Raw genomic sequence first — 16686 nt, forward strand, 5'->3', positions numbered from 1 at the left:
CAGTAATGGAATAAAATTATGTAGGTAAATTAACTCAGGTGATGATGTTATATTGACTCTTAAATATTTTAACTCTGTGTCTCTCCAAATAAATGGGAAGTCTTGTTTGTATCTACATTCATCCTGTACATTTACACTAATATTAAGTATTTCTGATTTTAAGGGATTCATTTTGAAATTTGATACCTCCCCATAAGATTTAAAAGTTTTTAGTAAGTTAGGGAGAGTTATAGTTGGGTTCATTATGTATAGCAAAATATCGTTGGCATACGCCGCAAGTTTGTGTTCCCCGTCGTCTGTCTGAATTCCCATAATGTCAGGATTATTTCTAATCCCGGCCAGCAATGGTTCTAGAGATAGGATAAACAATAAGGGGGACAGGGGACACCCCTATTGGGTCCCGTTCAACATCTCAAATGGCCCTGATACGTCCCGTTTGCCTTAAATCTAGCGGTTGGTTGATTGTAAAGAGCGTTTATCCACCCCAGCATCTTAGGGCCCACCCCATAATACTCTAGTGTGTTCTGAAGAAATACCCAGTCTACTCTGTCAAACGCTTTTTCGGCGTCTATTGAAGTTTTGTGTGTCTTAATTTCAGGATGCAAAGCAACAAAATGTGAATTCTTTAAAGGGGAGTGAATCTTTTCTTTATCCACTGTATGGTGCCAATGAAACCAGTGGACTCAGTGGCAACAATCATATTCCGTTTGGTAAGCAGACCGAAGTCATTTTAATAGATATATTTTATTAGCATGGCAATCAGAGCAAGGTGTTACTTGTGAAGTCTCTATTACGCTAAGCAACTTCTTATGTCAGAATCTAATGCCGCGTACACACGACCCTTTTTAATGGTCTAGAAAAAACAACGTATTTTTCAACCCGATTATTGTTAACCTGGCCTTGCCTACACACGATCGTGAAAAAAAAAATGCTCTAGCAAAGCGCGGTGGCGTACAACACGTACAACGGCACTATAAAGGGGAAGTACCATTCGGATGGCGCCACCCTTGGGGCTGCTTTTGCTGATTTCGTGTTAGTAAAAGTTTGGTGAGAGACGATTCGCGCTTTTCAGTCTGTTACAGCATGATGAATGTGCTATCTCCATTACGAACGCTAGTTTTACCAAAACGAGCGCTCCCGTCTCATAACTTGCTTCTGAGCATGCGCGTTATTTTCACATCGTTAAAGCCCACACACGACCATTTTTTACGACGATGTTCTAAATTTTTAATGGCCATTTTTAACGTTGCGAAAAATGCTCTGGAGCCCACACACAATCGATTTTAATGACATTAAAAAAAAAAGTAATTTTTCACATCGCGAAAAACGATCGTAACCCATTAGTAGTAAACTCTGTTCAGCAAATAACTGTAAATATAGCAAGATGTTACTTGTGAAGGCTCTATTACGCTAAGCAACTTCTTATGTCAGAATCTAACCCATTAGTAGTAACCTCTGTTCAGCAAATAACTGTAAATATAAATTTAAGACAATGTCTGCTCTTACCATCATATGTGACATAAGGCACTTGGAAACCACGGGCACCATTGACCTCATTACTTTTAAAGTGTACCCAAAGCTTGCGTGATCGTGCTGTGAAGGCAATAGGCCGCTCATATGTCTGACAAGTTTCATAGGTGGTGATAGAAGAAGGTGAAGCTGTAAGGCAACAAATTAAACCATCACGTTAAAATACAACATTTTAAAATTCTTAGCTGCATCTGTGGAAGCTGAATACCCTTGCTTTCCACTTTTGTACCGGGTATAAGTCTGTTTCCAAATATTTTTTATTGCACAGGTAATAGGCATAATCACTATTAAAGCAACAAATCCATATTGGCTGGGACAGTGGTAATAATGGTGAATTTTAACTACCCTGAAATTGACTGGAGTAATGGCACTGCTGGAACAGTAAAAGTTAGGAATTTTCTGAAATCTATTACATGCCAAATTTACAGTATTGTTCATAGAGACTCCTACAAGAAATGGCTAAGAATAAAACCTATGTGGCTCACATCCAAAGCATTTGAAAAAAAAAAAATGAAGGAATACTATCATAATTTAAAAGTTGCAAAGAAAATAACAGAATATGGAAAAAGGTATTCAAGGTTGCAAAAATTTAAAAAAAATGACAGTTTGCAAAAGGCAAATGTTTTAAACACCTTCTTCAGCCCAGTATATACAAAGGAAAATGTGGAAGCTCAAGTCCTTAATGAAGATAGTATTGACTTACCTCCAAATGATCCACAAAGGCTCAAAATTGACATGGTCCAGAACAATGGCGGCCGATCCACAAGGGGCCGCTACCCCCCAGCCCATGGCCCTGCCCCCCAGCCCGTATCATCTGTGTAGCCGTCCACTGTGCAGGACCAACAGGTCTCTACAAGGTCTGGCACCCCCTCACAGGTACGTGATCGTATCAAACTTAAACTAATTGAAGCCCCTTCCTTTTGTTTGTATTTCTCCTGCCAGTGGTGGGTGACAGCTTGATTCTGGCACATCATGGATTCAGAGATCTTCATCCTTCAAGCCGTTTTGCAGAAACTAACTATCAAAAAGAATATAAAGCTGCTGAAATCCCACAGACAAGTAAATTATCAGTGACCGTGACAGATAAGACACACCAGACAGTGGGGATGACATGGGATAGATCTGTATGGTGCCATCAGGAACAGATTGAAGAATATAGATAACAATACAAATATGTGCCTGCTGTGCAATCCATGTCATATCTTGGTATACTTAATTTGGTTATCAACATATATACTAAGATAAAGTAGAGCTGTAGTAGAGTAGAACTTGTAGTAGAGTAGCCTTGTACCCCTTTATCTGTGTGATCACAGCCCTGTACCCCCCTGTCCTATGTGATCACACCCCTGTACCCCTTTATCTGTGTAATTACAGCCTCTGTCCCATGTATATCACCTGGAGGGCCCCCCAAAAGTCCTCCTGAACCAGCCGCCACTGGTCCAGAAACATTTAAACAAAAAAAAGTGAATAAAGCACCTGGACCAAATGGCTTACACCCAAGGGTCCTCAAAGGGGTGAGCTCTGTTATATCTAAGCACTAGGTATTTTAGAGACTCTTTAAAGCGGCGGTTCCCCTAAAAATAAAGTTTTGACATTGCATTTGCTATAATAATTACAGTTAGAATCGGCTGGTTTTATGTAAAAAATACCTCCGTACGTAGCGTTTGTATTATTCGTTCCCACCGCCACTTCCGGGTACGATGCTGGCGGTGGGCGTTCCTTATTGATGGACAGGCATCCAACCGACGCATCCATCGCGTCACGAGATGCCGAAAGAAGCCGAACGTCGGTGCGGCTCTATACGGCGCATGCACAACGACGTTCGGCTTCTTTCGGCATCTCGTGACGCGATGGATGCGTCGGTCGGATGCCTGTCCATCAATAAGGAACGCCCACCGCCAGCATCGTACCCGGAAGTGGTGGTGGGAACGAATAATACAAACGCTACGTACGGAGGTATTTTTTACATAAAACCAGCCGATTCTAACTGTAATTATTATAGCAAATGCAATGTCAAAACTTTATTTTTAGGGGAACCACCCCTTTAATGACTGGCATTGTACCACTGGATTGACGTATAGGTCAATGTGGTGCCTATATTTAAAAAAAGGAATCAAAATCTTTACCAAGTAACTACAGACCGATTAGTTTAACTTCTATAGTTGGTAAGATACGAGGGAGTTATATAAAAACCATATAATCTAAGGTTCCTAACTCACATGCATACATATACATACTAGGGCCTATTTTTAACCAGGAGCCAATTTACCTACCAGAATGTCTTTTGAGTCTGGGAGGAAACCCATGCAGGCACAGGGAAGACATGCAAACTCCAGGCAGATTGTGCTGTGGTTGGGATTCAAACCGACAACTCTAGTGCTGCTAGGTGGAAGTGCTAACCACTTGGCCACTGCTATAGAAGAGTCTGTACTCTTTAATTGGGCAACTATGTGGAAAATCAGGTTTAAAACATGGATCTGTCACTCCCCTATTTGACAACCCAGCTCTCCCTGAGAGTAGGTCTACCCACTTCTTTGATGACTACAATAGAGCTTCCTGGCCAACTGCACAACACTTTGTTGATACCTCTTCTGGCTCCTTTGTAACAAACGAGACTCCTGCGCCCTCTAAGGTGACCTGGCTCACTCGCTTACACTTGACAACTTACTGCAAAAAGCTTCATGACTCAGGACAGATTCATAGAGCCCTGACCAGTTTCGAACAACTCTGTTCGTTTCCGGAATCCCCCTGCCATACTCTATCTATGACCTATAAAATTATCTTAAGCCACACCCATAGCTCCTTACCTAAATACGCTGCAGCTTGGTCGGAGGAACTAGGGAGGGATATTATTGAGGCTGATTGGCACAAAGCTTTTCTCTATACCCACAAATCCTCTATTTCAAGTTATGCTCAGGAAAAAAATTATAAAGTGATGTCACGATGGTATCGGGTACCGACCACCCTCAGGATCATGTTTCCATCGGCTTCTGATACTTGCTGGAGATGTTCCTTAGCAACAGGCACATATTGTCACATCTGGTGGGATTGTGAAGTGATACGCCCATTTTGGAACCAAATCTTCCAAATATTTTCTGAACTGTATGATAAACCTCTCGCCCCCTCCCCTACTATTGCTCTCCTCTCCATTCTCCCGGGTACTGTCAAATTCCAAAAACATACTCTTCTTAAATTCTTTCTTAGCGCAGGTCGACAGTTGATTTCTAGACATTGGAAAACCTCCTCCCCTCCGACCCTCGTTGAGTGGGTAAGTAAGATGAATGGCATTATGCTTATGGAGGAGTTGCATGCCAAGTCCCTAGATAGGTATGCAAACTTCTCCTTCACCTGGAGCGTCTGGAGGCACTACTCCGCTTCAGATAAACTCAAGAGCAGACTCCCACCCAAAAAGGCCCTCTGATCCCTTGCTGAGCCCTAGCCTGGATCTCTGCATAGTGGCTGGGATAAAGGAAAAGAGGGAAGGAAGAAAAAAAAAAAAAAGAAAGGCAGGGCATTCTGCGCTGGACCTGAGTTACGCCGTTTCTACTACTCCCCTCCCCCTCCACCCTCTCTCTTGGACTCTCCCTCCTCTCCTTCTTCTTTGTCTTTTACTCTTCTTCTTTGGGCCACTTCTGATTGGCCGCAATATATATGCACATACACCCCGTAAGCCCTATGTGTTAGTTTTGGTTCTGGCGTGCTGTGCAAATTCACTGAAATTTGACACTACCGGCACTACTGCCTCAGCTGCCTCCCTTTTTCTTCCCTGGGTCCAGGTCGCAGCAGGTTCCCATATGGGCACCCGGGCTGGGGGAAGTCATCATTGGCTTTGCCAATGTAATTATGTGGTAATCATTTGTACGCACCCACTTACGTGTTACTGAATGTGTATGTTTCATGTTTTGTGGATTGGGTAGCCCTTTGTCGGGCACCTAGTCCGGTTTCTTGTTTCTTTTGCTTTCTGTTTGAAAACAGTGTTTTATGAAACGAATAAAAACGTATTGAACCATAAAACATGGATCTGGGTTTTCTGGGAGATCACAGACTTAATAATGGCATGCAATGCTAAGCTGCAGTTTCTAAAGCAAGCAAATTTCTTTCTTGTATTAGAAAATGTATAGACTGCTGTATTGGGGAACTGGAGAAAGTGCAGGGAGGAGCAACCAAACTGGGAAAGAGGCATGGAGAAGCTCAGCTATGTCCTTTAGAGGAACTGAATTTATTCTCTCTTGTAAGGAGGCAATTTAGTGGGGGAATGATCAACATTTATAAATACATAAGTGGTCTATGCAGTAAAGTTGGTGTAGAGTTATTCACTTTCAGGCCATTACAGAGGAAAAGGAAGTACTCTTTATGTCTGGAGGAAAATAGATTTAAGTAAAATCTGTGAAAATGTACAATAGACTCTCAGGGACTGGTTCTGCCTAGCTCAGTAGATAAAAAAAAAGCTTGATGCATTTCTAAATGCACAAAATGTAAATGGATACTAATTAAAGGTAATAATGGATCAGAAATTAATTGTTTCCCCCCACTGGAGCAAATTAAATCATGCTTTATTGTTTTTTTTGCTTTCCTTTGGATCATCTGTGGGTATAGGATAGTGTATGGAGATTTTATATTTGTGTGTGTGTGTTTTTTTTTTAAATTATTGATTAACCTAGATGGAAAGGTGTCTTTGTTTAACCTGACTAACTATTGGGTAAATGAGCACAATGTTATTTGGAATTTTTACCATTGCAAACCTGTGAAAATGTTGCTGGCATGCCATTGTTGTACCCGTGCAAACCTGATTATGTTGATCTTAAATTAACCTCATGAAGGTTTTACACAGATTATTTTCTCCTGGGTGTGATGCAATATATAGTACTAATTATAGTAAATTTACAAAAACAAAGCTATCATTGGGAGTCAGAACCAAGTTGACCACCACTAGCTTACAGTCTAATAGCTAAAAGGGCTGATACAAATAACATACAAAATCTTGAAGAGAAACAGCAAATCTTTAATTGGTATTATAATTCACCAGAAAGATTACCACTATTACTCCATAATTATAACTACTACTCTAATATCTCTATTTTTTTTTCCGCACAAGAAATTATTTCCAGTTTTATTATAGCATGCAGGCTCAATGCATTTACCATTTTTGCGCATGACCAGTACATCTCCACACTCATCTTCAGAGGGCAGAAAAATCTCAGGTACCACCAGCAGAATTTTACGTTTGGGGGGCGGATTGATGTTCCATGTACATTCAACACTAGAAGGGTAGTTTCCTGGATAATTTGGTGACTCTAGAAAACCAGTGTAATCCCCCAGTTCCCCTCCACAATGCCGGTCTGCAAAAAAAAGGTAAGGTTGGATCAGTTTTATAATACAAACTCCTCTTTAGGAAACAGAGATAAACAATGATTTTCCTTTCCCTACACTTGTCACATGCAATGTAGGTTAAGCATCATTTAACTGTAGTTGTTAAAGGCCTGTCTCAAACTGATGCAACTACAGTTTCATCTGATTTCCAATGCAACTATGGAATGCAACTGCAGTGCATATTTGCTGATTTTTTAACCACTTAACCCCCGGACCATATTGGTGGTCAAAGACCAGAGCACTTTTTGCGATTCGGCACTGCATCGGTTTAACTGACAATTGCGCGGTCGTGCGACATGGCTCCCAAACAAAATTGCCGTCCTTTTTTCCCCACAAATGGAGCTTTCTTTTGGTGGTATTTGATCACCTCTGCGGTTTTTAGTTTTTGCGCTATAAACAAAAATAGAGCGACAATTTTGAAAAAAATGAATATTTTTTACTTTTTGCTATAATAAATATCCCCCAAAAATATATAAAAAAAACGTTTTTTTTCCTCAGTTTAGGCCGATACGTATTCTTCTACATATTTTTCGTAAAAAAAAATCGCAATAAACGTTTATTGATTGGTTTGCGCAAAAGTTATAGCGTTTACAAAATAGGGGGTATTTTTATGGCATTTTTATTAATATTTTTTTTTTACAAGTAATGGCGGCGATCAGCGATTTTTTTCGGTACTGCGACATTATGACGGACACCTCGGACACTTTTGACACATTTTTGGGACCATTGGCATTTTTATAGTGATCAGTGCTATAAAAATGCATTGGATTACTATATAAATGCCACTGGCAGTGAAGGGGTTAACACTAGGGGAAGGGGTTAAGTATGTTCCCTGGGTGTGTTCTAACTGTAGGGGGGGTGGCCTCACTAGGGGAAATGACCGATCTTCTGTTCATACATTGTATGAACAAAAGATCAGCATTTCCCTCCCTGACAGGACTGGGAGCTGTGTGTTTACACACACAGCTCCTGTTCCCCGCTCTGTAACCAGCGATCGCGTGTGCGCTGGGCACAAGCACGGGAGTCAGGAGTCTAGTGGCCTGCGCGAGAGCCGACGTATAGCTATGGGCTTTCGCGCAGGGGAGCCAATCTGCCGCCGTAAAATGACGGCGGCAGGTCGGCAAGTAGTTAATGTGTTTTTAAAATGATTTTGATACTTGTGCAATTTTTGTTTTGGGGGGAGGATAGAGTAAGGTAGGGTTAAAACCCAGATGTTTTTTTTTGCCACCCATTGGGGAGGTTTACATTCACTTCCTCTCCCATAGCCAAACCAGGAAGTGAGAGAAAATGCCTCCAAAGTGAGAGGATCCCTGGTTGTCACAAGGGCCACCAGAACTAGAGTCCCCATTGGAAGATATGCCCTATATTACTATTCAACCCAAAATTTGTGATCTTGTTTTACTTTCACGATTGATAATAGAGAGGGTAAATCTTCTGGGTGGGGCACAGACAGCAATAATGACAAACAACAAAAACCTGACAGGCGTTCTAATCTATCGCCACTTTGTTTGAAATTAAAAAAAAATGCCTTTATTTATGCTTTGTTTTCTACAGCAGACCCTTGAATCAAAGCTCCAGCCAAAAATAACAAGATACAAGATAAAACAACCAAGCCAACATCTCTCAACTCACTTCCTCTGGCGATCCTGAACCCGCCATCAGCTTGTGACTGAACAGTGAAAGGAGAATCAGCACAGTGATGAGCGTATCTCTCTGTCAGGCCCCATACACACGACCGAGGAACTCGACGTGCCAAACACATCGAGTTCCTCGTCGAGTTCAGTGTGGAAGCCGCCGAGGAACTCGGCGGGCCGACTTTTGCCATTGAACAATGAGGAAATAGAGAACATGTTCTCTATTTCCTCGCCGAGGTCCTCGTCGGCTTCCTCGGCCGAAAGTGTACACACGGCCGGGTTTCTCGGCAGAATTCAGCTCTGAACCGAGTTTCTGGCTGAATTCTGCCGAGAAACTCGGTCGTGTGTACAGGGCCTCACTCTGCTTTCTCTTCCTATCAACATCATCCCAGAGTCTGGCTTTAAGAAAACTTACTGAGCAATAAAAATAGTTTGAAAAGTAAATAATTTCTGGTGGCAGCATAACTAATTAATGATTTTGTTTCCAATCCTAGGTGCTAGTTTGCAAAGTACACGCTCCACGGGACTATATGTGTCTGTGCCTCTCTTCTTTTAAGACCATTGTGAGATAATTTGTTAACATTTTTAACATCTGCCAGACTGTTGGAGACATGAAAACAAATTAAGTTTCTGTGCTAACAGAAAAAGCAGAATTTGTTTTTATTTTTTTCAATTACATCAGGGTAATGTGTCATATTTATGCATACATAATGCTACTGTAAATGCTATGTTCTTTAAGCAAAAGTTACTTAATTTATTCATCATGGAATTCTAGTGCCTTAAAACCTCACAGTACATTAATATTTTCTGAATAGTTTAGTGGTCTTCATCCTCAGAAAGACACCGTCTGTCCCTTAGTAATTAAATGGTGGCTTTAAGGTAACAGTAGATATCTCAGAGGAAAAGGAAGTTCTCCTTTAAGTTGACTTTTCTTTGGCTAGTGGGACTGTTTGGTCTACCATCACAGTCCTAATTGTTAGATGGTCACTGTACCGCCTTGTGGTTGTACAGCACAGGTAACCTTTATTACTCACAAATTTCTAATTATAATTTTTTAATCTTCTAGATATTTTATTTAAGCTAAATTTCAAGTCAATCACCCTATTTGACCAGAAGGTCAGAGAAGACAGTGGGATTGATATTTATTTGTACAGCTTATGACTACAGCTTGGGTGTTGATCGTGAGGCCTCGTACACACGACCGAGGAACTCGTCGTAAATGAAACATCGTTTTCCTCGACGGGTTCCTTGTTAGGCTTGTCGAGAATCTTGACAAGCTTTCTTTGCGTACACACTGTCAAGACAAAATCTCGTCGTTCTCAAACGCGGTGACGTACAACACGTAAGACGACACTATAAAGGCACTATAAAGGGGAAGTTTGATTCCACTGACTGCTTTTGCTAATCTCATGTTACTGCGTGTTAAGTAAATGTTTGGTGAGAGACGATTCGCGCTTTTTAGTCTGCTACAGCGTGACGAATGTGTTATCTCCATTACAAACGCTACTTTTACCGAAGGCACGCTCCCATCTCATACTTTATTCTGAGCATGCGCGGGTTTCTAAGCATACACACGAACGTGTTTCTCGTCGTAAACCAGCCCGACAAGAAACACAATGAGGAAATTGAGATTCCCGACGAGGAAAAAGAGAACTTGTTCTCTTTTTTTCTCATCGAGTTCCACAACAGTTTTCTCGACGAAAAACATACACACGGCCGTTTTCCTCGGCAAAAAAGCTCTGCCACCAAGTTTCTTGATGGATTCTGTTGAGGAAAACGGTTGTGTGTACGAGGCCTCAGGCCCCGTACACACGTCCGAGAAACTCGACGGGAAAAACACATCGTTTTGCTCGTCGAGTTCCTTGTGAAGCCGCCGAGGATCTCGGCGAGCCGAAATTTCCCATTGAACAACGAGGAAATAGAGAACATGCTCTCTATTTGGCCCGACGAGATCCTCGTCGGCTTCCTCGGCCAAAAGTGTACACACGACCGGGTTTCTCGGCAGAATACGGCTCCGATCGAGTTTCTGGCTGAATTCTGCCGAGAAACTCGGTCGTGTGTACACTTTTGGCCGAGGAAGCCGACGAGGATCTCGTGTGCCTTAGAGTGTCATGCTGACCATACATTTTACAATAGCAAAGTTGGAAGCTTTCCACCACCTTTTAATAAAGATTGACTGCAATCTGCAATAATTTTTTTGAATGATTTGATAACAGAGATTGGAGGAACATTTGTTTGATAATTTCGGTGCTCAAAAATAGTAAATAGCTGCAGATTGTTTGGTGTCTTGCAAGAGTCTGACCAGCACCAGTGTTTAAGCTGCAGTGCCCAATCACACAAATTACAGTGACGTCAATATATACTATCATTACTAAAATGTTGGGAATAAACCACTTTTTCCAATGAAAGGCAATATTATTATTAGGGATATCAATTGCTGGCAGTGATGTAAAAATTTTGAGCTGCCGTAATTTTTGGCCAGCATATTTTGACTTAGAAAACCTGTGTTGCACATAATATATACAGTATATTTGACTTTCTGTGATCTTGTCAGATAGTCATATACTGTTACTTGCGTTTCCATTCCCTCCCCTACCATCTTCCTAGCTGAGTAACATTTCCTTTTATTCCACCCCCATGACCTTCTTGCTGTCCCGCTATGTCCCCTCACTCTTGCACTGGGCGGCACTGGTGGAGCCATCGAAGTCCGTGCTGGAGTTTCCAGGACATGCAATACAGAAGTTCTGCCGGAATTCAGGCTGATAAAAGCCAATCGTACAGCGAATGCAGCGATGTAGAGTTGTGTTATAGTAATGGCCTGGTGAGCACTGGACTGTGGGAGAGAAAAGAGGGGTAAAGTAAAAATTAAAAACAGTTAATCATTACTTCAGTAAGTCTAAAAAGTGGGGGATTAGAACAATACATATCTTGGAATAAATATAGTACAGAATATGTGTTGTAAAAGGGTAACAAAATCTTGGGGATTACTTTAGGAGAAATAAGCATCACCTTGGGGGTTATTTACGAAAGGCAAATCCACTTTGCAATACAACTACAAACTACAAGTGCAAAGTGCACTTGAAATTGCACTGAGAGTGCAGTCACTGTAAATCTGAGGGGTAGATCTGAAATGAAGGGAAGCTCTGCTGATTTTATTATCCAATCACGTGCAAGCTAAAATGCGTTTTATTCTCCTTGCATGTCCCACTCGGATCTACAGCGACTGCACTTCCAAGTGCAATTTCAAGTGCACTTTGCAGTTATAGTTTTCACTTGTAAAGTGCAAAGTGGATTTGTCTTTAGTAAAAAAAAAAACATTGTGTCACCCAGTATGTGGCAGAAGAGTTGCTGGGATGTACAGCAGAGGTCCAGAAAGTTTTAAAAATATTAGTGCTAGGCTATGTCATGCCCTACTTGGGCTACATTAGTAGGATTTGTCGTCGAAAGTACTTCCTGACACAAGCAGCCTGTGTCTCACTTTGATGCTGGAAGCAACTGAAATATAAGAAGCACATACTAGCAGCCAGCACTGCAAGAGGAGGAGGCATTACTAAGGACATAACAATGGTGTATTTGGATGCAGGCTAATTGGTATTGCCTTTAGCTGTCCTGCTGCACTGGACCAAGGTTTTATTCAAATTAGAGTTGAAAAAAATATGAAAATAGATTGCATATGTATGTATTGTGTAAGGTACCTTACCCTTAGCTTCACAGTCTTGGAAAGATACAGCTCCTTCATGTCTAGTGCTCAGTCCTCCTCCACAAGATATGCATTGCATGCGCCCAGCTTCTGGTTGGTACATACCACGTGGACACAATTGACAAGGTCGATAGCCATCTGTAGAGAATTGGCCTGAAAGGCACTGACCTGAAAAGATTATAAAAACAATTTTTATTATATCAGAATAAAAAAAACCTATGTCAGATAATTTACTAGTCTAGCAGTTTAAAGTGCTCACTGTATGATCATACCAGTACAAGCTGTAATATTAATGGCTCCTGGTGGTCCACTGGCTTCTGGCCCTGGGCACAGGTCACATAACAGTTGCCCTTCTTTTTCCTGGAAAGTCCCATGTGGACATGTTTGACACTGATCCAGTTGACCATTGTAATATGTGCCAGGAGGGCAGCTAGCTGAGAGACAGGGAAAAGTGTAAGAAAAAAAACGAAGGAAGTGTCACTTATTTTTTTAAATAAGCATAACAATTGAAATGCTGAAATACCTTAGTGGCAAGCTACATGTTTTCTGAAATGTAATACAGAAAACAAATTAAAGCTGTACTGCAGGCATATACAGTTGTACTCATACGTTTACCCTGGCAGAATTTATGATTTCTTGGCCATTTTTCAGAGAATATGAATGATAACACAAAAACATTTCTTTCACTCATGATTAGTGTTTGGCTGAAGCCATTTATTATCAATCAACTGTGTTTACTTTTTTTTAAATCATTATGACAACAGAAGCTACCCAAATTACCCTGATCAAAAGTTTACATACCCTGGTTATTTTGGCCCGATAACATGCACACAAGTTGACACAAAGGGGTTTGAATGGCTATTAGAGGTAACCATCCTCACCCGTGATCTGTTTGCTTGTAATTAGTGTGTGTGAATAAAAGGTCAATGAGTTTCTGGACACCTGACAGACCCTTGCATCTTTCAACCAGTGCGGCACTGACGTTTCTGGAGTCATGGGAAAGTAAAAGAATTGTCAAAGGATCTGCGGGAAAAGGTAGTTGAACTGTATAAAACAGTAAAGGGATATAAAAAGATATCCAAGGAATTGAGAATGTTGTTTGTGATGCAAAGAAAAACCCACAAATAACTTCAGGTGAAATACAGGACTCTCTGAAAACATGTGGTGTGGCTGTTTCAAGATGCACAATAAGGAGACATTAGAAGAAAGATGGCCTGCATGGTCGAGTCTCCAAAAGAAAGCCATTTCTATGCAAATGCCACAAAGTATCCCACTTACAATACACCAAACAGCACAGAGACAAGCCTGAAATCTTCTGGCATAAAGTCATTTGGAGTGATGAGAACAAAATTGAGCTTTTTGGCCACAACCATAAACACTACATTTGGAGAGGAGTCAACAAGGCCTATGATGAAAGGTACATCATTCCTACTGTGAAACACGGAGGTGGATCACTGATGTTTTGGGGATGTGTGAGCTACAAAGCACAGGAAATTTGGTAAAAATTGTTGACAAGACGAATGCAGTATGTTATCAAAAAATACTGGAGAAAATTTGCATCCATCAGCCAGGAAGCTGTGCATGGGACGTGCGTTGACATTGCAACATGACAATGATCCAAAACACAGGGCCAAGTTGACCTGTCATTAGCTACAGCAGAATAAAGTGAAGGTTCTGGAGTGGCCATCTCAGTCTCCTGACTTCAATATCATTGAGCCACTGGGCAGATCTCAAACATGCAGTTCATGCAAGACAGCTCAAGAATTTACAGGAACTGGAGACTTTTTGCCAAGAGGAATGGGCAGCTTTACCATCTGAGAAGATAAAGAGCCTCATCCACAAATACCACAAAAGACTTCAAGCTGTCATTGATGTTAAAGGGGGCAATACACGGTATTAAGAGCTGGGGTATGTAAACTTTTGATCGGGGTCATTTGGGTCGTTTCTGTTGTCATTATGTTTTAAAAAGAGAGAGAAAATAACCGCTCAGTAGTCTTCAAAAAACCTCCTCACTGGAACCAAACCATGGGTGCCGGCAATGCAATAGTGATGCAAAAATACGAAGGAAACTTGGACAGCCGCACTCCAAAAATGTTCTTTTAATTAAAATCGATCACAAAATAAACATGCCACAGCAAAAAAATTGGAAGAAAAGCTAACGTTTCGCTAGTACTAGCTATGACTAAGCACTGAAGCTACAGTGCGAAACGTTAGCTTTTGTTCCAATTTTTTTGCTGTGGCATGTTTATTTTGTGATCGATTTTAATAAAAAGAACATTTTTGGAGTGCGGCTGTCCAAGTTTCCTTTGTATTTTTGCATGATTTAAAAAGAGTAAACACATTTGATTGATAATAAATGGCTTCAGCCAAACACTAACCATGAGTGAAAGATAAGTTTTTGTGTTATTATTCATATTACCCTGAAAAATGGCCAATAAATCATAAATTCTGCCAACTTATGAGCACAACTGTATAACACCATTTACTATTGAGGAATTCATTGGCAAATTATTTTTATTCATACTTATAATTAGCATAAAGTTAGTAAATCTGTCTTGATATCAGCCTTATAATACTCTTGCACAGTAACTCTCAAACACTTTTAGAAAAGTGAAATGAATCCGCGCCACGGAGGTTAGTTTTTAAAAATATATGCTGCAAGAGGGATGATGTATAAATAGCTGCAAGAGGTACAGATGTGTACAATTATGAAAAGTGGCTGCCCCTACATATGTATCCCACCGAAGTGGAATACAGTATGGAAGAAGGGATTAGTAGGTGAAGGCGCCTACTTGTGTAACCCAATATGAATTAAATGCAATGTTGCATCATAAATAATTAACTGACCCTCAATATGTGGTTATAAGTGCACATGCAGTGCTAGCTGAATCTGTGTTCACAGGTGTTGGTCCAATTGTGCAAATTTAACATCAATTAATGTGAATATATGTATAAATGAACCAATCCTAATATTAAATGCCTAGTGCTATGTACCAATAATAAAATTAAATATAATAATGATAATAATATCAATAATATAAAAATTAAAAATGATATGTAATATATAGTCCATATATCTTTAAAGTGCTGGGTGATAGTTATATAAATTCTTCATGCCGTTATATGGAAGTGCTGTATACTTCATGCAAAGTGCTGTGTGCCACACTTAATGTATTAATCTTGTGTCCACTCTGTGCTTCCTTCCTTTATGCTCTGATGTGTCCCGCACTCACCAGATTAAAACCTTGGAAGTGTTTGTAACCGCTCGACGTCATCACGACGAAACCGGTCGAGCGGACCTCATGCTGGTCACAAACACTTCCGAGGCTTTACATACAACGCTTGTTTTGAACATTCTAAATGTGAGTACCTAGCGATTTTTTATTAATAAATGCACGATTTTATACGATATCACACTATTTGGGCATTTTTTTTCTTTGAGCCGAATACTGGAGAGAGCCATACAGGGAGACAGAGATTTGCCAGAGTGCAACACAGGGCATACACTGTGGAGGCTTGCTACCCCAGGAGGGGATTTTAATCTGGTGAGTGCGGGACACATCAGAGCATGAAGGAAGGGAGCACAGAGTGGACACAAGATTAATACATTAACCTCCCTGGCGGTATGATTCTGTCAGAAAAAACATGCTAAAAGCGGTACCATTATTTGCAAGGAAATTTGGCGTTTTATATTGTAGGTCTGTAATTTTTAGAAATAACTCACTTAAATCTGACCAAACAAGATTCTAATAGGCATCCCAGGTATGACATTTTTTTAAAAACAAAATTATAAATTATAATATAATAAATAATTATAAATAATTATAACAAATAATAATATAATTATAATAAAAATTATTCAATAATGTAATCAAATCAAAATCACTGAAATTTGCTCAGTTGCAGAATTGTTGCTGTCATTATTTTTTTTTTTTTTATGACGAATTTCCCCACAAATCGCTATCGCACAATTCTGCAAGTGATTATAATTTATTATCGCTGTTTTTTAGCTGATCTAAAACTATTTTTGACATAAAGGGACACTTTTGGTTGCTATGGACAATCTACAGTTTGCAGGGAGAAAGAAACGTTTTTATTATATAAAATGACATGCATGACACAGGACAGACCACTAGGGACAAGGGGGGTGTGTTTTTTTTACATACAGTACTGTAATCTATAAGATTACAGTATACTGTATGTAAGGTGTTTGTTTACTTTTTTGAATTTGGCGCCGTTCTCCGTCCCCGTGCGTCGTAACGTCGCAGGGAACGGAGATCGGCGTCACACGGAGGCACTGTGTGAATCGAGCGAGGTCCCGCTCGCTCACACAGCGCGGTGGCATCGCTGGATCCAGGGACAAGGTAAGTAACTTGTGCCTGTGGATCTAGCGAGGCAAGCCCGAGTCTGACTCTGGGTTTCCGCTCGCAGCAGGAAAATCTAACCCCGAGT

General features: G+C 40.5%; 1 protein-coding gene across 4 annotated transcripts in view; it reads right to left on the reverse strand.

The window, feature by feature from the left end:
• SCUBE3 (signal peptide, CUB domain and EGF like domain containing 3) overlaps positions 1–16686 on the reverse strand; it is a 159336-nt gene that overhangs the window by 7743 nt on the left and 134907 nt on the right. For 3 of the 4 annotated variants that reach the window (XM_040337787.1, XM_040337786.1, XM_040337785.1), the window contains 5 exons: positions 12507–12668; positions 12235–12402; positions 11206–11367; positions 6672–6869; positions 1507–1659 (listed from right to left, as the gene is read on the reverse strand). In XM_040337787.1, coding sequence (XP_040193721.1) covers positions 1507–1659; positions 6672–6869; positions 11206–11367; positions 12235–12402; positions 12507–12668 — 843 coding nt within the window. Of the gene's footprint in view, positions 1–1506; positions 1660–6671; positions 6870–11176; positions 11368–12234; positions 12403–12506; positions 12669–16686 lie in introns of those variants that run through there. The other variant, XM_040337788.1, reaches the window with a different exon arrangement.

This window comes from Rana temporaria, chromosome 2, assembly GCF_905171775.1.
Source record: "Rana temporaria chromosome 2, aRanTem1.1, whole genome shotgun sequence".
NCBI lineage: Eukaryota > Metazoa > Chordata > Amphibia > Anura > Ranidae > Rana > Rana temporaria.